This window comes from Canis lupus, chromosome 2, assembly GCF_003254725.2.
Source record: "Canis lupus dingo isolate Sandy chromosome 2, ASM325472v2, whole genome shotgun sequence".
NCBI classification, from domain to species: Eukaryota; Metazoa; Chordata; class Mammalia; order Carnivora; family Canidae; genus Canis; species Canis lupus.
The window spans coordinates 72145948-72170162 of NC_064244.1; the positions used below are offsets into that span (position 1 = coordinate 72145948).

General features: G+C 46.0%; 1 protein-coding gene across 1 annotated transcript; it reads right to left on the minus strand.

Moving 5' to 3' along the window:
• Positions 1-1743: 1743 nt before the first annotated feature.
• LIN28A (lin-28 homolog A) lies at positions 1744-17031 on the minus strand. The gene is made up of 4 exons (XM_049098586.1): positions 16881-17031; positions 16232-16416; positions 5746-5930; positions 1744-4625 (listed from the first exon to the last, which is right to left on the minus strand). Exons 1-4 carry the CDS (start codon positions 16909-16911, stop codon positions 4406-4408), a joined length of 621 nt encoding a protein of 206 aa, XP_048954543.1. The 5' UTR covers positions 16912-17031; the 3' UTR covers positions 1744-4405.
• Between the last annotated feature and the right edge of the window lie 7184 nt (positions 17032-24215).

Here is a 24215-nt window from a genome sequence, read left to right on the forward strand (position 1 = left end):
GGCGGGACTCCACCCTGCGCCTGCGTACTGGGAGGAGGGGCGGTGCCAACGTTCCGGGCGAAATTCGCACTCCCGAGAGTCGGGGAGGGCTGTTGGGGCGGAGGGGGGGTCCTGCGGGAGAGCCGCGCTCCCGTGACGGGCGGCGGGCGTGCAGGCTCCGGGACACGTGCTGGGGACCCGGCCTGGGGGACCCGATCACCTGGGGGAGCTGGGATATCTGTAGACCAGGATTGGGAGGCCCCGCGCGGGCTACCCCGTAATAGAGCGCGAATCCCGGGATCCCCAGGACGGAAGCACAACTTTTCAGCAGCTAGTGGCAGGTTAGGACTGTTGCGAAATGGGAGTTGGGCGATGCCCTACTTGCTGGAACGCCTGAGAACTGGGCGATGGAGTCCTGGTTCAAGACTTTGAAATTCTGTATTTACTGTTTGCAGTTTTCTTTAGTTTATTTGATCCTTTGGTAAATTCTTAGCCCTAGTCAGTCTCACGGACGCGCTTCCTGTCAATCCATTTTGTGCTGATTTAAGGCACTATTTTAGGATTTTCAGATTCTCACGACCTACCCAGAGCAACTCAGAATGGGACTGAGCCTAGAAAGGGCTCTGCTCTTGAGAATGACTGAGAAGATAACTGGAAGGCCATTGTTAACCCTCATAGAAAAATCAAACGCATTAAGCTCTGTGCCAAACCTTTAAGGAAAATTGAGGCACTCAAAAAGAAACTTAAGAGTTCAATTTTCTCAAAATTAAAAAAGGAAAAAAAAATCAACCTTACAATTTCTAAAGAACCTTCTTATAGTTTCTCTTTGGAATTGTATGTTCATCAAGGAAACAAGGAAGTTATTACACTGGTAACTCCCAGTTCATCATGTGTCTCATGACAAGGGTTACTTTTAACAAACATCAAAGAAAGCCCTAAAAATGAGTAACCCACCCATGAATAGTCTTAAGCTTTTCCATCCTTCCTGCTTTGCACCCTGGGAATTAAGTTTCAGCCCAGTTGATTATTTCCAATTTTGCAGGAAGACCACTTTCGCCCTGGCCCTTTAGTAGTTTGCTTTTAGAAGCTTCTTCCATGGTCAGCTTTGACTTTTTGGTATGTTTCTGCAGTGGATGTATGAAACTGCTTACCCCTGTTCTGCCATTTCTGTGCATTTTGCAGAATATATGGCATACCTCCAATCAAGTTTTGTTTTTTTTTAAACCATCATCCTTTTTTGGGGGGCGGGGGGCACTAGATGTTTTAAAATACAATGTTCATTAGAAGGCTAGCACACTTGTGCTCAAAGAACATGTTAGCGTTTTTGTATAGCTAATCAGTGTTACTTCCTCTGGCCTCAATTTCCCTAGTCCCACATATTTCCCTCCCTGGGGTGCTGCAGGGGGTTAATTAATTAAGATTTGTAAAGGGCTTTGAGGAGCAGGGGAGAAAGTATTAGGGTCTCATGCCCCAAACCATGGCCCCATCCTTTCATCCCAGCCAGTGGCACAGGCAACCCCATTCTTATGCATGCCAAGCTCCTAATCCCCTCTTGAATGTGGCAGCTTCCAAGGAAAAGGACAAGAGGCCTTAACTAGAAACAAAAATCCACTGTAATGAGGTGCTAAGAAGACTGAATTTTCAAGATTCATTTTTAACAAAATGGCTGAACAGGAAATTTAACGGTTCTTCTGGGGTTTCTGTGTCCCAATCCAAGAAGGTAGGAATTATGGAAAACACCCTAAAGATCCAACAAGAGGACAGTTTCAGTACCAATAAGTTTTTATTCATTGTATTTTCCCAAGGTAAAGAGAGAAGGGAAAAGGGTCCGCATGTGTGTTACAAGACAATAGCAAGTGGGAAAGGAAGTACCCGGCACAGCAACATCAACCATCAAATAAACACTCCCCAGAGATGGAGTCACTAAAGCCCAAGAGGGCTCAGTCTCCTGCAGTTCAGAAATGAGGGGAAGGGATCAGGTTAAGAACAGATAGGTACAGCTTTCCTACCACCACCCCCCTCCCCGCCCCAATAAATTCAAGATTTCACAAAGCTTTGGTTTCTAGCAGTAAACATGGGAGTTACATTCGTCCGTCTCCTATTAAACAATCTTGTGGCCACTTTGACAGAAGTTTCTTGCACCTGCATAAAAGTTCCTGAGTGACTTGATATACATTCATCTTCCTTTCTTGGTCTCCTGACCCTACTTTCTACATTCAAGGCCCCCCTCGTTGCTTCTGCTTCCCTCTACCCTCAGCCTGGAGAGATTAAAGTAGGTTTGTTCCATCCAAATACAAGTGTATTAGTATGAATCACATCAAGGAATGGTCTTGACACAGGAGATTGGGAACAAGGGAGGAAGTGTTCTTCGCTTCTTTAGAACGTGAAATGTGTAGGTGTGGGGCTTTTTCTTGGAAGGAGGGATAGGAGAAGGGTAGGGTAGGAGTTAAGTTTTTAGGACAGAAGGTCTGGCCCAAAAAAGGAAATACGGGGAGAGAACACAAAAGGATAGTCCAAGGCCGCCACACTTCAAGAGGGGTCACCAAGCTATGTTCCAGTTTCTTTTCCTGGTGCAGAACCTTTTGTCAAAGATGCTTTGGCTATTTTTCTCAATACAAAAAAGAAGTTTGTAAACAATAAAACCCCGAAAGAACATGGAGAAGACCAACACATTATATTTACACAAACCAGGCCACCTAGCAATCACCCAATCAGCTATTCATGAAAACCTACAAAACCCAGACAAATACAATCACTAGAGGGGGCAGCAAGCAGGGGAGACAAGAACCCAGGATCAGACACACATCACCCAATGTGTTCTATTGCATCTGCCCCATTTCAACACAGTGAGGTAGGTTTGTGGTGATCTCACAGCATATTAAGTAAAACCTTCTTTTATCCTTTAACTACCACGACACTAATCACTGCTGCAGCAGGGCAGGACACTGGCTCTGGACACTGCAAAGAAGCCATGGCTTATGGTCTCTCTGGAAGTCAACAAGAAAAGCCCAGAATTTATAAAGTTAAGAAAGTTAGCCTTTGCTTCATACACCGCATCCCTGGGCAGCTCAAGATGGGTTCCAGAGTTACTATTCTTAAACCTATCCTTACCAACTCATCTTTAAAACACGCGCACGCACGCACACACACACACACCCTGTTGTGCATGGTAGGCCTAGCCCAATCCAGCAAAGGATGGATCCGGTATGTAAAGTGAGTCCCGTGCCCTGGGATTAGAAGTCTGGAACAGGAATCCTTTATTACACGTATAGACAACCCTCAACTAATCCTGGCTTCCCCTCCGCACCTTTTAGTTGGTGCAGCCTCTCCTAACGTTACTTCCTATACCAGCTTTTCCTGTTTAGACCAATTTCCAATCTTCCACTAGAAGGAGATCAAGTCATGGAGCAACTGAGTTAAAATCTCATCTCCCATGGAACACTGAAGGTAGAGGGGTTTCAAGAGAACACTATGGCAGAAAAGCCAGCTCTAATTGGCAAAAATGAGGTAGTTCAATAGGCTATGCACTCCAAATAGTTGTTCTCCCTGGTGATAAAACAAAAAAGTATTCCTGCTGTGCAGACCTGGAGCTGCTGCTGACTTATCCCTGAGATTGCTCATGTACCTGAGAACACAGTGCAGGAATGAGGGCCTTAAGATTAAAATACACAAAAATACAAAAACCAGAATATTTATATTACGAAAAAAAAAGTTAAAATGCACAAGATACGTCATTCGCACACAGCTAGTGCAGTTGGCATCCTGGAGAAAGTGGGGCCCAAGGTGCGGTTGTCCAAGGGAGCAAATAAATAAAATCCTATCAGCCCAGAATGGGTGGGATTAAGCTTAGGAGCAGGAGGTCTGTAGCTCCAACACAACAATCCCTGTGGCTACTGTCACAACCCATTGCTTGGGATAGTCCTCAGCACCCTATCCCAAGAGTGGGTTATGGGACAAGATGTAGAAAACCCCTGCCTTACCCCTTAGAGATTCCCTCCCCATAGAATATAGTGGTCATGGGTTGGGCCCATCAATCTGGTCTCATGCTTCATCTCTACACTCTGGCATGGGAAAAATTATTATTACATGTCCTTCTTTGAAAGGAAAACAACTTCCCTATCCACGCTACTTTCAAAAGCTGGAGATCTGAGGGTGGAGACTCAGGTAAAGCACACGGGGAGGGATTTTCTTCAGAACTCTCCACAAGCATTTGGATAGAGCACGGTTGTAATTCATTTGCCTCACCCCTTCCCCCCTACCCTGCCAAGAGGGAAGAGGGGGTGATGCTGTGGGACCCTGGCCTGAGATATATGGCAGAGCCAGCTGCCCCCTACCCACCTTGTCCCCACTTTCTCCACTCTGCCGATTGATGCCTGCTCCTCCAAACTTCCTGATCACAAAAAGAATTACCCCCACCCACTGTAGCTCAATTCTGGGCCTCTGGGAGTAGGGCAGGGCTATGGATCTCTTCTTCTTCTTCCTCCCGAAAGTAGGCTGGCTTTCCCTGTGAGCTGGGGGCCTGCTGGGCCTTCAGTGGACACGAGGCTACCATATGGCTGATGCTCTGGCAGAAATGGCACTTCTTGGGCTGGGGTGGCAGCTTGCATTCCTTGGCATGGTGGTCTAGACCTCCACAGTTGTAGCACCTAGTACAAAGCAGAATGGTAAAGTTGAGAAAGGAGTAAGAGCAGAAGCCTTCCTCTGAGTGAGGACACCTGGGCTCTGGTCAGTTACTATGCTCACTCCCCTTCCTGGAAACCAATTTCCCCACTTACAAAAGGAAGGACAGGACCATGACTGATAACTCTTAAGTTCTTCAAAATCTGTAATTATTTACATGGATCTTCAGATTCAGGTCAACCTGAAAATACTGAAGTAAAAAAAAGTAAATTATGGACCCCAACTGGGAACTGTAATTCAGGAGAAAAGTGAGATGCTACTGTACCCTTAAGAAAGGGTACCTGTCAGGCAGCACGGGTGGCTCAGCGGTTTAGTGCCACCTTCAGCCCAGGGCGTGATCCTGGAGACCTGGGAGTCCCACATCGGGCTCCCTGCATGGAACCTGCTTCTTCCTCTGCCTGAGTGTCTGCCTCTCTCTCTGTGTTTCTCGTGAATAAATAAATAAAATCTTAAAAAAAAAAAAAGGTACCTGTCATTCACTAAAAATAGAGAAAATTAAAGGAGTCAGACTATATGATCTGTTCCAGCACAGAGTGAAGACAAAAGAAACCAGCCATTTGGAGACTTAGTGAAGAAGCAACAGGTATGTACACCAGCTCGACCCCGTCACTTAAGATTTTCACATCCACGGTCTCCTTTGCTTCTAAAATAATCCTGTGAAGGGGAGCCTGGGTGGCTCAGTCAGTTAAGCGTTTGCCTTCGGCTCAAGTCATGATCCTGGGGTCCTGGGATCCAGCCTTCTTCTTCCTCTCCCACTGCTCCCAAGCTCCTGCTCTCTATCTCAAATAATTAACTCAATCTTTAAAAATATAATAAAAAGTAAAATAATCATGTGATGCTAGCATCACTATCCCTAACTAGCAATTGAGGCTAGAGCTCACAGAACAAAAACTGCCTGTCAAGTAGAAGAGTTAGGTCAAATGCCTTCCTTACCTAGGGCGCTTTCCCCACCTCCCACATCCAAAGGCAGAAACCACGAACACCCAGATGTTGCTAGGAATCACAGGCTTCATTTGGTCTTTGGCATCCTGGTCCAAGAAAGGTGCTAGATCGGGAGACCTCTCTCCATTCAAGTGGCCTTCATACCTGTCTCCCTTTGATCTGCGCTTCTGCATGTTCTTCCCTTTGGGCCGCCTCTCACTTCCAATACAAAATACTCCACCAGGTCCAGTGACCCGGATAGATTCTAAGCCTTTAGCAGACTTCTTAAAGGTGAACTCCACCGCCTCACCCTCCTTCAGGCTCCGGAAGCCCTCCATGTGCAGCTTGCTCTAGGGAAGGGAAACATGGTAGATTTGAATGTTAGCCTCCATTCCTACACCAAAACCTACATACACACATTCTTGTAAGATCTGAAGCACAAGTGTGAGAACACTTCCATGTTATCAGCAAAACTGTCAATTCAAAGAGTAACCACAACGAAGCACAAGGGATCCAAGTTATGTTAACAAAGAACAATCATTACATAAACAGATGCTGTAGGGATGCCTGGATGGCTCAGAGGTTCAGCATCTGCCTTTGGCTCAGTGTGTGATCCCAGAGTCTGGGGATCGAGTTCCACATCGGGCTCCCTGCATGGAGCCTGCTTCCCTGCCTCTGCCTCTTTCTGTGTCTCTCATGAATAAATAAATAAAACCTTAAAAAAAAAAAAAAAAAAAAAGATGCTGTAACATTTTTGGTAAGTTATTCTCACTTAAACTAAAATAGAACAGATGGAAAATTCTTAAACTTAGCATTCATAATAAGTCAACAAATAGGGGTGCCTGACTGGCTTGTTGGGTGGAGTGTGCAAATCTTGATCTTGCGGTCATGAATTTAAGTCCCGTGTTGGGTGTAGAGATTACTTAAAGAAAAAGAAAGGAAGAGAAATCAACAACTATAAAATTGTAAAATATAAAATAACAGCCTTGCAACAAAAAATAAAATAAAATAAAATAAATAAAATAAAATAACAGCCTTGTACACTTTAAAAATATAAAATAACAGCCTTGTATACTTTAAAAATTTGAGGTCATGAAGAAGTCTGAATAAGTACAGAAACTAAACAATTAAGTGCAAGGCATGCGCCTTGATTGGGTCCTGGAACCGGGAAAAAAACATTAGGACAACTTAAAATTTGCATACAGAATATAGATAAATGTTTCAATGTGAAATGCCCAAATTTTGATCTTTGTACTACTGAGATTATGAAAGAGAATGACCCTAGTTTTGAAAATAGACGCTGAAATATTTAATGATAAAGGTACTTGATGTCTGTAACTTATGATTAAGAAAGAGACAACTAGGGCAGCCTGGGTGGCTCAGTGGTTTAACACCACCTCCAGTCTAGGGTGTGATCCTGGAGACCAGGGATCAAGTCCCATTTCAGGCTCCTTGCATGGAGCCTGCTTCTCCCACTGCCTGTGTCTCTGCCTCTGTGTGTGTGTGTGTGTGTGTCTCTCATGAATAAATAAATAAAATAAAATACAATACAAAGAGAGAGACAAGTAAGTGTATCTATACAATGAAGAATGACAAGACAATGGGACAGAATATTTAGAACTAAGAGATCCAAGTATATATAGAGATATCAACAGGTAAGGAAAAACAGTTCAAAACTGTAGAGAAAATTAGCTATCCATTTTGAGCCAGACTTCTGCACTTTATAACACATGTACACAAAATACATTCCAGAGGATATAAATATTAAAATGTTAAAAAAAAAACCTGTAAAAGTCAAGTCAGATAGACTGATAAAGCTACAAGAAAGTGACTATAAAACAGTAAGAAAAAAAGAATCACAATATTTAACACCTAATACATTTTTGAATGAACCAATGAGCCAAGAGGTAAATCTGAATTATTGGACTTGGAAAGATGACTAGGTAATACTGATGAAGGAAAAAAAGATCTAGAATGCTTGGAACAATCCCACTAAAACACTATTTATACCAAAATTTAAATTTAAAAATATCGGGATCCCTGGGTGGCGCAGCGGTTTGGTGCCTGCCTTTGGCCCAGGGTGCGATCCTGGAGACCCGAGATGGAATCCCACGTCGGGCTCCCGGTGCATGGAGCGTGCTTCTCCCTCTGCCTATGTCTCTGCCTCTCTCTCTCTCTCTGTGTGACTATCATAAATAAATAAATAAATAATAAAAAAAAATTAAAATAAATAAATAAATAAATAAATAAATAAATAAATAAATAAATAAAAATATCAACACCTGCCCGGTAGTCTTCCAAAAAATATAGGAGTTTATCACATAGCTAGCTGAGTGGCAGAAACAGGGTCAGAAGAATCGAAGATTCCTGACTTAAAGCTCATAGTCCATTCCACCTCGCCACTTAATACATCAACAGGTACACATTGGTGGAGGACACAGCCTCTCTTGTATCCTCCCCAGAGTAGACTTCGTTATAGCTTTACTCCATTATAGTCAAACATCCAAGAGTGTGTCAAATGTCAACAAGGTATTGTCGTACAAGATAGGGTTCAGAGAAGCAAAAGGGATCACTGTGCACCCAGTCTTAGCTTGAAGGAACATAAGTAAGTAACATTATTATATCATGGAGGTGGTGATTGTTAGGAATATTTCAAACTGGACTTAGGTCTTAGGCACAACATGCTCTTTAGCCAGATGGGATCCCAAATTTCTCATTTACATTGCTGTTTTAATTTAGATGGCATTGCTGAAGACAAAGATGCCATCGAGGTAATTGGTTAGGAGCATAAGCTTGAGTGCCAGACATCATAGTTAATGAAATGCTGGTTCTACCAGTTTTTGGCTGCATGACCATAGTCAATCATTCACCTCTGGCCTTCAGCTCCTTCAGAGAATGGGATAACAATAAGTTATCCACCTAAGCCTCTAATGAAGATTATCTGGGCATGGTAACATCAAGAATGTGCTCAGCAAATATTTCAAGTATTATTATCTGTAGCTTTTGTCCACCAGTTCCATCATAGGAATAGCCTCTCCCTTCTTTTCCTTCCCACAGGAACAGCCTGGACAAGAGGACTGCTACCCTCCCCCAATGTTGATATGAAGGAAGGGGCAGAGTTATGGCAGGAAATAAAAACACTGCAGAAAAGTGAAGGGCTCTTTCCCCTTTCCTGTTGCACAGAAACCATCCTGATTTGAAGTTAGATTTGACTTGTAGAGGGGATCCCTGGGTGGCTCAGTGGTTTAGGGCCTGCCTCCCGCCCAGGACGTGATCCTGGAGTCCCGGGATCGAGTCCGGCATCAGGCTCCCTGCATGGAGCCGGCTTCTCACTCTGCCTGTGTCTCTGCCTCTCTTTCTTTCTCCCTCTCTCTGTCTCTCATGGATAAACTATATAAAATCTTAAAAAAAAAAAAAAAAGAAGAAGAAGAAGAAGAAGAAGATTTGACTTGTAGATTCTTATTTAGCTGGGACAAGCCAGTTGGGTCAGGAGGTATAATCCCAGGTCCTCCCATTTGGCTAATGGGCTCTGAGGCTGGGAACTCCCAGTTTCAGTTGTGATTCAGCCGTTAGTGATAAGAACAAGGGTTTGGGGTCTGAGGGCCTATTCTCTCCTTTCTGCACTGACCTATAAAATGGAGCAAATATTAATTTTATGGAGGAGCTATGAGGTTATGCAGGAAGAGTAGTTAACGCATAGCCCAGCCACACAAATCCTCCATGAGTAGCAATTATCAACCCCTTCAGACTGGATCAGGGCAGAGTAACAGTGAGATCCAAGTGTCAAAAGACTCAAAATTTTAACTCTGGTTTTTATAACTGTGGAAACTCAGAAAAATATCCATCTACACCTCCCAGGCTTACTGGGGGAACAAGACAACAGCAGTGGGAGCAATGTGAAATTGAATTGTCCTCTTGGGTCACACACTGCATCACTGGAGTATCTGAGGTCTATTTAAGACTCTCATAGTTAAAAAAATAACCCTGCAGACACCTTACCATAGCCAGTCAAGATTTAGACTGGTGGTCTCCAGGGGTGGCTCCCTGCCCCCCCACCCCGCCCCTTTCTACAGCACATAGTTTGAATTCCTCTCTTATCAGATAGGTAATCACTGTGCAGCCCCACTGAGCTGGCCTCACAGGGCCTGCATCAGAAAGGAGCCTGAAATTCTTGCTACCACCCCCACCCCACCCCCCAACCACACACAAAGCAGGGCCCGCCCCTCTCCCCATCCCCTCCGAAAAAGAAAAGGCCTGGGGGGGAGGGGCAAGGCTTGAGCTCCCCCAATAGAGCCCAGCCCCAGGAAACAAAGAGTTGACACTGGTTGGTTCTGGTGGTCAGATTCCTGGAGTTCCAGAGGCTGCAGCTTCCCCCCACTACCCCCTACCCCACATTCACCACATTCATCAGTTCCTTCCTCTCCACGTTGGGGTTATGGTCACGGAGAGAAATGGATAGACACCCCTTTCTTCCCCAGTCAAGCCTGCTGGGTCTGCCAACGGCGCCACCAGCAGCCATTCCTTCTTTCTCCCTGACCTGCCATCCCAGCCTTCCACGGATAGAACTACACAGGACACCTCTGCGCGCCCCCCCCCAACTGGTTACCTTTGGTCAAATCCTTTATGCAGGAAAATGAATGAGGGTCATTTCTTCAGATAAATTATTTTAAAGGTTAGTGGAGGAGGCAGGCTTCCTTTCCATCTTCCTTACCCAGTTTCTTCAGGCAGGAGGTGGGCAGCACATAGAGGGTGGGGATGGATGCGGGAGGGTGGCATTTAACCAGACAGAAAAGTTGCAGGAGGCATTTCTTCTTTTGGATGGCACAGAAGGACTGGGGCCAGTTCAATATTTAGACCTTCTGCTTCCTTCATACCCCAGCACTGTCTACACTAACCTCCCCCTCACCAAATACTCCATCCCAGCATCAAGCTATGGCTTCAAGCAGTTGATATAAAGGAGCTTAGGGACCACTCAGGGAATGTACAGTAAAAAAGCAGAGGAAATTTCCTTGAAACTTGCTCTACGAAGATCAGGCACACTGATTCTTTAATCATTTGTAAAAGCTGCGGGTCTGATTCCATGATAACTGGCTCCAACAATGCCCCTCCCCCCCTTTAAGATTTCATTTATTTATTCATGAGAGAGAGAGGCAGAGAGGCAGAGACACAGGCAGAGGGAGACGCAGGCTCCACACAGGGAGCCGGACTCGGGACTGGATCAGGCCCTGGGCTGAAGGCGGCACTAAACCACTGAGCCACCCGGGCTGCCCAACAATGCCCATTTTTAATCCCATCACTCCTTCCACTGAAGTGGCAGGGAGAATTTCAGCAAACTTGCTTTGGTCTCAGGGTTCAAAGTTTGGGTTCCTGTGTTTTTGGCAACCTTAGCGCCACTCCAGCTCATGACTGTCTAGTGTGGGTCCATCCCTTCGGTTCTAGACACCGAGCAGTACGTGAATATTTGTGGAATAAACCAAGTTCTCCACTATCCAAAGTTGCTGACATCTATCCATGCTTACTATAGGCTAAGCAGAGCTCTAAGCACTTAACCCTTATACCAAGCCTGCCAGGTAGGCCTTATTATATGACCCTGTGTTACAGCCAAGGTCACAAAGCAGACAAATGAAGCACCTCGCCCAAATTCAATGGGAGGTAGAGCCACTCTACCTGCAACTAGCCTGACCCTACAGCCCTGTGCTATGCAATGTAACGCAAATCACATATACACATTTTAAAACTTTCTAATAGCTATATATAAGTAAAGGAAGCAGATAAAAGAAATGACTCAGTCCTGAGGTGTCACCATGGGCCTACCTGAGCTTCATTCCTGAAGGTAGGGTTTGGTAGGGGCTAAGGAAACCAACCGGTTCTACCAGAAGCAGTTTATTTGAGGATGTGTCAGGGAGGGTTGAGGAAAGAGATCAGTCCAGAACCAGAGGCTGCCAGCACCTCACATACCACTTCTGCTCACACACAGCCAGGACCACCAGCTCCTGCCTGGAGTTCTCCACCAGATGGTGCTGCTCATCAGTCTGTCTGCTTAAAGGTGGCTGGAGAGACCAAAGGAGCTGCCTGATTCTTAACTGAGAATCAGAGCTTTAATCTCCCCATCTCCCCAGGGCAAGGATCTTCTGTCTTCAGGAAAGAGTTTCAAGGGGACCAAACTTTCAAGGTTAGGGAGCTGACTTCTCACTAGGCCCCTACCCACCTAAACGGCATAGAAGAAAGGGTCCTCACCCAAAGGGCATAGAAGAAAGGGTCCTGCAGTTTTAAGCCAGAAACCCAGTTAGTTGTTCTTGTGCTCTTTACCCTTTACAAAAACCATTTACTCTTCCTAGACTTTGAGTTCCTATCTGAATTAAATAACTCCAAGCTGAGATTAATTTGAAATTACTCTGTACAAAAAGAAAGAAAGAAATTACTCTGTACCAATTATGTACTATTCCTGAAAACTTTCTCCTCCTCTTTCCCCACACTGCCTGACCCCAAACTTAATATAGATAGTAATTGTTACTCATGCCTGCAGGAAGAAGGGACGGGTAGAGGCTTTGCCTAGAGCAGTCCCCTCCACACCCAACAGGCACTTCTAATAGAATTGTTTGATCAGGAATGTTCAAGATACAACCTTGCCCTCGGGAAAGTCACTAAAAACCACTTACCAGCCAGGCAGTAGTGTCACCAGCTGAGAGGTGACAAGTTTCTCATATTGAAAGCTCACTCTGGATAGCAGTACAACCATTACACTTGGGGTACTGTCTAGAAAGCATGTCTCTTCAGAAAAAGACCCAAGAAGATCCCATAATGCTCAAACTAACCTCTACCAACTTTTCTGAAAATCAGGGTGGTTCACTTACTTTTTTAAAATCTGATTTGTCCTGTTAAAATGAAAAGCTAATGAATGACCACCAAACCTGTGGCTTGCTTCCAGCCCATAAGCAAAAACTAGAGGATCCTATCTGGGTCTCAACACTGTGACATTTACACCACAAACTTTCACGGGGCATCTAAGAGCACAGCCCTATTTTAGCAGTCCGGAAAGAACAGTGATCAGCTAATGCTCTCTCCCTTATCTCCAGTCTTTTTCTCTGGGGGAGGACCTCTACTGACTGACAAGGCCCCAAAACTGTAAATGACTCAGGAGCTCCTTACTTCATCCTCATTCCTTCAGCCCAAATACAGACAAGGGAAGAAACTAACCAGACAGCCAATCCTGCTCTTCAGAAGAGCTTCTAAGTTAGAGGCGATAAGACAAGCACATCACTAACTAGACATGAGACAAGTAATCAGAGGCACCAGTAAGGTTATAAACCATGTGGGAAAGATCTCATTACATTCTCCCTCTCTTCCCCACCCCACCCGAAATCCTAATCCAGACCCTGCCTGAGGTTGCTCTCCCACTCACCCTTTGCAGAAAAAGCAAGCCACGTGGCTTCAGCTGTTAACAGTTTCTCGGTATTGAAGTTTTTTTTCTCCTAAGCCAAACTTGGTCCCTGAGACTTGGGCCTCCAGGCCTTCCAATACAGCCCTTTACCTAGAAAGCCACCTTAAACATATTTGGGTTCTGAGCCACTGTAGATGAAGCAGGGAGCCTTTTCTTGTTCTCAAATTTGTACAAATCTTAGGGTTTGGGGAGCCACAAGAAACAGGAGTTAAGCAAAACTCTTAAAATGGCTGTGAAGATTTCAAAATTCTTGCTGAATCTTAGGAAAACAGTTTAGGGCTTTCTTGCTCCTGATTTCCCTGTATAACGTTCTCAATTATGGGGGGGGTTCTACCTCCCAGGGGGGTTTTGGCACAACCCAGGGATGCCCTGAACAAAGAGTTATCCTTCTCAAAATATCACAAGTGTTGAGGTTGAGAAACTTTGACTTAAGGGCTGGGGATCTGCCATTGGGATTCTTAAACTCTCCTAACCCCAGGGACAAGCAGAGAGTTCTAGATCTGAAGATGGGTGTCTAAATAAAAGAGTTGTTTAGAGAAATATCTTTGCCCTGATTTTTTTTTTTTAAGGGTTAAGGGTAGGTTTTCTTTCCTATTCAACTCCTGGAGGACAGGGTTTTGAGAGGGAGCACAAGAACAGTAGTGAATAGAATGTTGTGAACCAAATAAGCCCAACCTTGGAAAGGAAAAGAAAACGTTGTTTCCCCTCCTTTTCCTCTTTTCTTAGAAAGGGGCTTCCTGAACCTCTCCCCTGGCAGAGTTTCATCAGGACAATCATCCTTCTCACCACCTCAGGCTCTAGGGTACCCACCACCAGCAGCCAAAGAAGGGGAAGTTTTCTTCTTAAAGAGAGCTGCCTTACTCCCACATAGACTTTGGGAACACTTTCCTTCCCTAGAACAACTTTTAGGATCATCCTGCATCTCCTTCATTCCTCTACATTAGATCCCCAAGAAGATATTTCAAATTTCTCAAGTGCAGGGACTTGAGAGAGTAATGACCAGTGTACTGCTACCGTAGGGTTTGAGAATCAACCCAAGTCCCAGCAGCATGCTATCATACCAGGTTAAGGCTCAGGGAATTTCCAATCATTGTCCTCTATGACTATTGGTGTAGGGTGTTTGGGAGACAAATTCTTGATTCCTTCCCCCAGCTCAACTCCTCTTGATAACTTATTCAACTGTGGAATGTCCCTGGACATTCCAAGACCCTAAAGTCCAGATGATCTCCCAAATAACCTATATGAAGGAGCATGGTACAGGCTCCACTCCCCAAACCTTAAAGTCCCTACTTTCCTCCATACCATCCAATTATTTTCCAATAGCTTTTGACCCTAATGTTAAGTGGACTGAGGGACAGTCCATTTGTTCAGGAAAACCTTCCTTGGGATTTGGATAGCACCAAGGAACACTAGATGAATGAGAGGCTACGTTCCTCCCAGCCCTACTGAGCAGCCTTTGGAAAGGAGGCAAGGAAATGTTGGGTCTCTTTTATTCCAAGCCTCCCAAAGTTGGGGAAGCTGTCCAGTCTGTCTCCAGACCAAGAGATTTTAATCTCTTTGTGATCAGATAAATGGGAGAGTGGGAGAGCTGGCTACCCCGCTGAGGAGGGCCATTCAAAGCTGGTTCCTGTAATAAAGTGATTTAATAGATCTAAAGAGGCCAATTCCCTTCATTCTCCCACAATTACTTCCTGTGGGTTATCATTCACATATGTAAATGAGACAATGGGAGGGGGGACCGAGCCAGAACTAGTTGCCTGATCGTGGGGTGGGGGGGGGGGGTGGTTAAGAGTGGGAGGACATGCAGGACACAGCCAGGAGGTAGCTAAGCATCCTACTGCACACCCTCCCAGGGGATGTTCGAGTAGCCCAGCGACCCCCAATACCCAACAGGAACTGACTTCCTGATCTCCTATCTCCCTGGTTTCGCCCCACCGTGTCCTCACTGGAGGCCAAGCTACAGAGACTCTCTCCTGCAGCCTCCCATCAGTCCACCCAGGATCTCCCTTCTCCACCCCTCCCCCTCCAGAATACCATCCCTCAGGCTCCAACCCTTAATCCCCACATCCTCCTTTCCCCTCCCCCATGGCTCCTAAAGCCAACCTCTCCAAAGTAACCCCTCCCTGCCCGGCCTGGGTGTCAACCTACTGGACCTGAGATTATCAATTTCTCCTTCCCGGGTCTAAAACCAAACCTCCAAAGGTGGAAGGGACACAAGCAGCAACTTCCTTTACATGCTTGTTATGGGTGGCTGGTGTCCCAAGACCACCGGAACACTTCTAAAGATATTCAGGAGGGGGTGAGAGGAAGAGGAAGCCAGGGAGGAGGGAAACCTGAAGTCTCCCGCTTCTTGTTCGAGGCTGGAATGTTAGGACAGCAATCAATGGCTGTCTAGGGCCATAAATGCCAAGCAGAGAATAGGTCCAGAGGCTAGCCTCCCTCCACCCCCTGCCCTGCGACACTGAATTTCACCCCCACCAGGCTGCCTTGCTTTAACTGAGAACTTGGGGTTGTGACCTAACTCCCTCCCAGCCTGGACTAGGGATCTTCAAGGCCTGGGCTCCCTAGGTTTTCCTTCTGGGTAGAATTCCAGGGCAACAGCCCAGTAGGTTAACTATGTGCCTAAGATGAGTATTCTGGAAGAGTTTCAAGTCCCAGGTCCTTCAAGGATCTGCCAAACCCACTCAGGCTTGAGTTTTGGGTGACCACCTGGGTGGAGATCCCGGCTGACTTCCTCGGTTTTACCCCTGTCTGATCCCGGAGGGGTTTGCCTGCCTCTCTCCCGCCAGGGAGATGCATTCACACGTTAGTGAAAGACGCTGGGCGCTCAGGGCCCTGCTCTGAACGGGCATGTGCTTCCCTGGCCAGCCTGCTCGCCCTCCCCCCACCGGCAAGCACAATACAACCTTAGTTTCTGCCACATGGGGTCACCTCCCTGCCCCCTGCCCTCTTCCCAGGGGAAAGAGGTAACAGACACGTGGTAAGCCAGAGGGGTTCCGGGAAGGGTTGGGGGTGCTGATGATAGACTGCACCCCACCCCGTCCGGTCGGAGTCAATGGGGACTCAGAAACGGGGTGCCACGGCCCAGATGGGAACGCACAATGAGGGCCCGCGATCTCCCTCAATCCGACAGCCGAGTCGGTCCGCCCAACCTTGAATATGCGCGCCAACATCCCCTTCCCTCGGCAAAGTTCCCAGAATCGGTCTCACCTGGTGCACAAAGACATCCACCGGGGGGTCAAGCGCGACCCCGGCGCGGGCGGTCATGGACAGGAAGCCGAACCCCATGCGCACGTTGAACCACTTACAGATGCCGGCACCGTGCAGCAGCTGCGGCTCCTCTGCCGCCCGGGCGGCGTCCTCCGGCGCCTCCTCCGGCGCCTTGGCGCAGCCACCTGGAGGTTGGGAGGGCGCTCAACTGGGGGGCCACGGAATTGGAGGGCCCTCTCGAGACCCAGCAGGGAGACCCGAGAGTCCACCCCGCGGGTGGGCACCCAGGTGGCTGCAGCTACCAAGCAGCTGGCGAGGAGAGACCTGTCCTGGCCGCCTCCCGCGCACCCCAAGCTTACACCGAAGCCAGCGTTGCCCCAAAAGTTTTGCTCCTCTTCCCACAACACGTTGCCCAGGGATAGATGGAGGGACAGGCCCCTCCTCTTCTCTCCCCCCGCCCCTGTAGCCTCGGCGTGCACGCCACTGGGACACCAGGGTTCCTTGGTCCAGAAATGGCCCCTGAAGCAGGAGGCCGCACAGACTTAAGGTCCTTCGGTCAGTCTGGAGGACATTTCCCCACCTCCCTTTTATGTGGCCTCCTTGGCGCCCCTGAGGCCTAAGGTGTCCCCAGTAAGTCCCGAGCTCGAACCTGCAAACTGCTGGTTTGACACAGAGCCCATGGTAGTCGGCTGAGCCCGCGGCCCCGGGCCCCTGGTCGGGTGGCTGCTGGCCCCAGAGAAGTCCGGAGGCAAAGGGGTGGCTCAGAGAAGAGGCTGCTACATCTTCCCCAGCACAATAGCGGTGGGAGGGCCCACGGCTTTTCAAAGGCTCCCAAATTCTAAAAGACAATGACCCAACCCCCCGCGGGCAGCCCCCTCCCCTCCCCTCCCTCTTCTTTCCCCTCCCTTTCCCTCTGGCTCCAGCTCCGGCCCTCCCCCATCGCTGTGGTCTCTGACACCTCTGGGGTGTCCCTTCTCAGAACCTTGAGGTTTGACACCCCCTCTCCACACACACATCTGGAGATGGGGGTCGTCAGCCCTAGAAGTCTTGAGTACCCCGGAATTTGGGATCCTGTACTTTAACGACTTAGTGGGGGCCCCCAAAGCAGCATACAGGTGGGGGGCTCGTGGGGGGGGTAGTTTTAAAACCATGTGACTGCTCCCACACACACTCACACACCACCCCCACCCCCCGCGCAGATAATTATACATTCCAGAGAGTTGGGGGAGGGAGGTGTGAGCCTGGCAGCGCTGGCCAATCAGAGACTCAAACCACCTGTCAAGGGAGAAATGGATGAGCCCTCCCCCTCCCCCAGCTCTTGAGCGCCCCTCCCCCTCCCTTCCCCTTCAGGCCTCCGAGCTGACCCGGCTGCTTGGCGCTGACCCGCTCTCACCCCCCACCCCCGTGTGCTTAGATAGACCTGGAGTTCAGGACATTAGGAAGCCTGGGATGGGGAAGCAGGGGGGAGGCTGGAGACCCAGCAGGGCTGATCTCCAGTCCTGACCCAGGGCGCTGCTTCTCAAGGGGATGTCTCTGACTAACTGAGTGTCTCTGCCTCCCTGAGTTTCCGACAGTTTTTCTAGATCTCTCAAAGTGCTCCCAACTCCATCTGAGTTAAAAAAAAAAAAAAAAAATCCTCCCATCTTTCCTTCCAAATCTGTGTCTAAAATTGACTCCACGTGGTGCTTCCCGGGAGAGCAGGAGGAACCCAAAGAGGTTTTAAGTGTGTTCCTCTCTCCTCCAGCTGTCCTCATCCTGTCCCTATCCCAGTCGCGTCCCTATCCGTCGCAGGGAGAGGGACGAAGTTGGATAGGTGGGTGGAGGCATTTCTTCCAACACTCGGGACACTTGGGTTCCCAGACCCGCCTCCCTGCAGAGTCCCATCCTTAGTGAGCTTCCCTCCCCAAGGAGTGAGGTTGGTGGGGGAACTGGAGTAGAGGATCTTCTTACTTGAAGAGGTAACCTCCCCTTCTAAGAGATAAAGAGGGTTGGTCAAGGGGGTGGCTAGTGCCCTGGTTGGAGATGGACAATGGCCGGGGGCTCAGTGCACGGCCCTGGCCCTGCCCCTTCACTTCCGGTGCTCAGTTCAAACTGGACAATGCCAGCTCCGGCCAGTTCCCCTCCCCCACTGCTACAACCCATTTAAAGAGACAGAGCCTGCTTTCGGGGGCATCCGCTTGCTCTGAATTCAGTCTCCTCCACCAAGTGTGCAGAACCTCTCGCGTTTCTCATCCTGAGCCCCTGTGTGTGTGTGTGTGTGTGTGTGTGTGTATTTGCGCGCGCGAGCCCACGTGTGTATTTGAAAAAGAGAGAAAAGGAATGAGTGGGGGCAGGGAAGAGAAAGAGAGAAGAGCAAGGGGCTGTGGAGAGATTACTTTTTTCTCTCTTTCCTACATGGAATGTTCAAGAGACTAAAACTTGAGTGTAAACGATGGCGGATAGGATATTGGGTGATAAAGAGGACAACCGTGCTGCTACTCAGCCTAAAAAATACATATCATTAACAAAAATCATTAGCAATGCCCCACTCCCGACTGAGAACCTTAATTTAGTTCTTCCAAGTACATCGGCCAAAGCCATTTTTATTTATATAATCCTACCCGTCTCAGAGTCTTATCTCCCCTCGTTACTAGCGCCTTTAAAATATAATGCACTTCCTGTATCTCTGTTCTTAAGATTAAAGAACAGGTGACTGAGGTCTGGGTGAAAGGAGGGAAAAAGTTTAGCGGTTTGGTTTCGCTTGGTCCGCTCACAAATGAGAGTTGCTCCCTCGGCAGGCTTGACCAGCCTCTCTGTCCAGGGTCCTGAGAGAGGCGGGAGCCCTGTCCACGGTGCTGAATAAAGCCAAGCTCTCCTGGCTCCCAGCTCCCAGCTCTGAGAATGCCTTCTTGACTTTCCACCTCCAAATCCAACCCAGAAAACCTGATTCTTCTCAACTCTTCAGCGACCCTGACACATTTGAGACAACTGAAGGGATTCTCTTAAACGCCAAAAAAGGGAACTTCCAGCAGTACAATTCTGTGAGAGAGCAGAGTAAATATCTCAAGCTCCCTTTCAGAAAAATGGATATAACTGTTAATTTAGCCACAGAGGGTGAGAAAAGAGGAGATAATGTTTCCCGATTCAAAGGAAACCAGAGTAGGGGCACCTGGCTGGCTCAGTCGATAGAGCATACGAGTCCTGACCTCAGAGTTGTGGGTTCCAGCCTCACACTGGGTGTGGAGATTATTCAAAAATAAAGAATTTTTTAAAAAATAAAATATTTTTTTAAAAAAGGAAACCAGAGGGACGCCTACGTGGCTCAGTGGTTGAGCATCTGCCTTCAGCTCAGGGCGTGATCTCGGGGTTCCAGGATCAAGTCCCACATCAGGCTCCATGCGGGGAGCCTGCTTCTCCCTCTGTCTATGTCTCTGCCTCTGTGTGTCTCTCATGAATAAATAAAATCTTTAAAAAGAAAAAAAAAAAAAAAGGAAACCAGAGCAGGAGAAACAAAACAAAACAAACAAAAACAAGGGAAACCAGAGTAGGAGAGAAACTAATCTTTGTTTTCAAATTATTTTCCTAATTAATAGGAAAATAGGAGCACAGATGTTGGAGTCAGCCTGCCCATGTTTGAATGTCGAGTCTACTTTCACAGCTCTGTGATCTGGGGCAAATTCTTTAACCTCTCTATGCCTCAGTTTCCTCCTCTGTTTGATGGGGATAATGAGAATATTTAACTCTCAGTTATTATGAGGATAAAGTTAGATCATGCGTGTAAAGCCTTTAAAATACTGCCTGTAAAAAAATAATAAAATAGTGCCTGTGATAGTTTTAATAATGTAAACTATAGTTATTATTATAGCTATTGTGCATATGATTGTTTCTATGAACCAGAAACTGCTGGATCATTTGCTTCTTAGAACTAGGCCATTCATGTGTTACTTCTTTCTGCATCTTCTCCCACATCCTTACTAGTACCTAGCACAGTACCTGGCACATAGAAGACACTCAAGAATCTCCTGAATAGGCTTTAATTGAAATAATAAACGTCATTAGAATCATCATATTTATTCTCTAGGCTATCTCTCTCAAGTCTACACAATACAACCTGGGAGGCATTCAGGGCCTCATAAAGTTGTATATGTAGAGGCAGAGGATGCTTTAGGAAGGTTCCCAACATAATTGACTCCTCATCCCCAGTGGATTGATTCTATGTGGGAGATGGGGACTCATGACCAAACCTTCTTCTTTTGGGTTCTTGTTTTAGTGAAAACTTGGTAGGTACCCACTGTGATCAGTCAATGTGTTAGCTCACAAGTTTGGTGGAAGAATCAGATAAGTAATATGTACTAAGTAGTATGATGACCAAAAAGTAAAGAAGAAACATGTCCATAGCATCTGGCTGGCTCAGTTGGTAGAGCATGTGACTCTTGATCTTGGGGTTATGAGTTCAAGCCCCACACTGGAGGTAGGGTTTTAAGAAAGAAAGAAAGAAAGAGAGAGAGAGAGAGAGAGAGAGAGAAAGGAAGGAAGGAAGGAAGGAAGGAAGGAAGGAAGGAAGGAAGGAGGAAGGAAGGAAGGAAGGAAGGAAGGAAGGAAGGAAGGAAGGAAGGAAGAAAGAAAGAAAGAAAGGAAAGAAAGAAAGAAAGAGAAAAAGGAAGAAAGAAAGATTCCTTGTCTTCCAAGAACTTATAATCTGGTTAGGGAGACAAGACCTTATATAGCTAAGTATTGCAAGTTTCTTGTGTATTTCTGGAAATGATAATATCTCTGTAGGAAGAAAAAGGGCTCTTTAGACAAAGGTATCTAGTATTAATACAAAGAACATCTACTCTTTAAAGAACTTTGCCAAATTTTTCTTGTGTAGGCTCATATATTTATAAAAGGAAGAGCTGAAAGACGTCTTAGTAATGACTCACTCAACATTTAAAAAATATTTATTGAGCACTTCCATGTGGCAGGCATTGTTCTAATTGTTGGGAATACATCAATATACAATATAAAAAGGTGTAGCCTCTGTGGAGCTTATATTCTGACAGGCAGTAATAACAACAACTATTATTTATCAAGAATACAGGCACACTGCTTTACTACATTGTACATCTGAAATTCACATAACACTGTACATTAACTAACTGGAATTAAAATAAAAACTTAAATAGCCAAAAAAAATTTTTAAAAGAAAGACACATTTCTTATCTCATTCAAGCCTGTCAATAACTCTGAGTAATAGGTATTAATATTCTCACTTTGTAGGAGAGGAAATTGAAGCTCAAAGAATCAATATAACCTGCCTAATGTAACTCAGCTAATACATGGCAGAAACAAATTTAAACTCACGTTTGACTCCAAAGCTCATATTCTTTCCACAGTCCTAGTAAATTGTGACTAGTGTTGTCCCTGTTTTATCAATGAGGAACAGATAGATACAAGCAAAAAGACTGTGGAGCAAGCCTGTATGTTCAGTACGATTAATAAATACGACCCAAGCTTGTGATTTCTCTTTCTTGTGCCACAGCTCATCTGTCATTTTTATTTATCACCCTCCCCAAAAGTCCTTGGCTTTGTAAATCAAAGAGCTGGCCAGAGCCAAAGCAGGTCTTTTTTTGGGCAATCATCTACATCCAACTCCTGTTTCTTTTCTTTTAAAAAAAATATTTTATTCATTTATTCATGAGACACACAGAGAGGGAGAGGCAGAGAGAGAAGCAAGGTCCATGCAGGGAGCCCGATGTGGGACTCGATCCCGGGACTCCAGGATCAGGCCCTAGGCCAAAGGCAGACGCTCAACAGCTGAGCCACCCAGGCGTCCCCAACTCCTGTTCTTGAAGTGTTTTGAGAACTCGGTGGTAAGTTCCAGGGTGGTGGTTTGGAGTTAAGCCCTGACCATCTGCTGACATGAATGGTGGTGTGCATTTGAAAAAATATTTCCCACAATGTGTCCTTCAGGAAACTAGTTCCATGAGATGATTAATACATTTTACTATTTTTAATAAGTTTCTATAGTGAAATATTTGGAAAATGTTAACTAGATTTCCTACGCAGGGTTTTTCAAAGCCTTAGTATACTCTGTGATTCATCAGGAAGGGAATACAATGCACAGTGTTTCCATTCATTCACACAATCCCCTAACAAATATTTGAGTATCTATTGTGTGTCAAATGGCACTGTTTAAAGCACTGATATCAGTGAATAAAATAGATGAAATTCCTGTCCTCATTGAGCTTACATTCTAGAGGAGAGGGACAGACCATAAACAAGTAATTAAGTAAAATGTATAGTATATATAGTTCAAGCCTGTTGATTTGCTCTATTATCTCAAAAAAGACACTTGTTTTACCCTTTAAGAGCAAAATGAGGGCATTAGATTAGCTGTTAGACAAATGTTTCTTCCAATTCTGACATTCTAAAGTGATATTTGTATGTGTGTGTGTGTGAAAGACAGAGACAGAGACAGAGAGACCGAGAGACAGAGATTGAGAGAGAGACCCCATTCCTAATTACAGGAAGAAGCAATCTGTTTTCACCCATGTTGTCATCTTCATCCCACTCTAGGGACTAGGGCTTCCTACATCAAGTGTGATTGTGTACCTCTCACCTCTTAGGCCTGTTGAATTGGCAGAAGGAGGATGAGCCAAGGGAGTCCCCTTCCTTCTTTCAGTCCTGCTCCCCATGCGGGCCTTGCTTCACAGAGCAGGACGCCAGGCACTTGCTTTCACCAATAATGGCTTCATTACATTGAAAGGAGACGAGAGTGACCTCAGTGAAATAGACTTCCTGACCCCAGCTGACCTCTGACCCTCACCCTGACAGCCTCTAAATCTTTTCCTTCTGACACATCCCCCACAAGGTACAAGCAAGAGGAGGAAATGATGAGCCTGCTATAGCCCACTGTCCAATGACTGTAACTCACCAGATGTCCTGTTGCATGGAACTTGCCATGCCCAACCATAATTTACTTCATGGCTGCTGATCTTTTCAGTGATCTTCACTGTGACTCCAGTCTGGCCCACAGGTCACAGCTCATGCAACTGTCATTCACCTGGTATCCATTTGTATGTGTCCAATGATTGTCATGTATCGTGGAGGTTGGAGGCAGGATGTCTAACCAAATGCTGTCATTTCCCCAGTACTACTTCAGCCTCAGCCTTTTTCCTGACTCTGTAGGTACTGTTTATTGAGAGCTGATTATACGCCAGGCATGCACTAAGTGCTCTGTGTGTATTGTCTCTTTTTTGTCTTCAACCATCCTAATCTGACCCCCATTTTCCTGAAGAGGAAACTGAGACTTAGTGAGTGGAGTTAGGTGATTTGCCTTGACTCACAAATCACAAAGAGTACATCCCAAATCTATCTCACTCCAATATTCTTCTTCTATACTTTTTTTTAACAGTTAAAATAATTAATGGATGTGATTTAAAAAATCAATTAGTATTGAAAGAATTATAATGAAAAACAATAGTCCCCTGAATACCCTACCCCCTCTGCTCCTATGTAGCAACCACTCTTTGAGCCCTTTTTTTCTGGAGGATACTTCCATATCTCTAAATAATATGTGTGCATCTCTATTCCTTGATTTATCAATTTTATTTTTTTATTTTTATTTTTTTGATTTATCAATTTTAGATATTATCCATTGATTTCCTATTATAGTGGGCAAGGACTTGTCTTTCTTACAGGACCTGCCTCCCTTTTTCCCTTCTTCCTAGTTGAGTTAAATCACCACTTTCTTTCTTTCTTTTTTAATAAAGATTTTATTTATTTATGAGAGACAGAGAGAGAGGCAGAGACACAGGCAGAGGGAGAAGCAGGCTCCATGCAGGGAGCCTGACGCGGGACTCAATCCCGGGTCCTCAGGATCACGCCCTGGGCCAAAGTTGGCGCTAAACCGCTGAGCCACCTGGGCTGTCCTAAATCACCACTTTCAACCAAACTGATAACCAATGTTTATATTGTTAGGATTATGGAAATGTTCACCATATTGCCAAGTTGTACACTAAGT

What these genes read in the sequence shown, in the direction of transcription:
- LIN28A (XM_049098586.1), bottom strand. Translation starts at nt 16,911, where the DNA reads ATGGGCTCTGTGTCAAACCAGCAGTTTGCAG. An exon ending in TGGATGTCTTTGTGCACCAG is followed by an intron (nt 5,931 to 16,231) that starts GTGAGACCGATT and finishes TCCCTTCCCTAG; the next exon opens with AGCAAGCTGCACATGGAGGG. An exon ending in CGCAGATCAAAGGGAGACAG is followed by an intron (nt 4,626 to 5,745) that starts GTATGAAGGCCA and finishes GCTTTGTACTAG; the next exon opens with GTGCTACAACTGTGGAGGTC.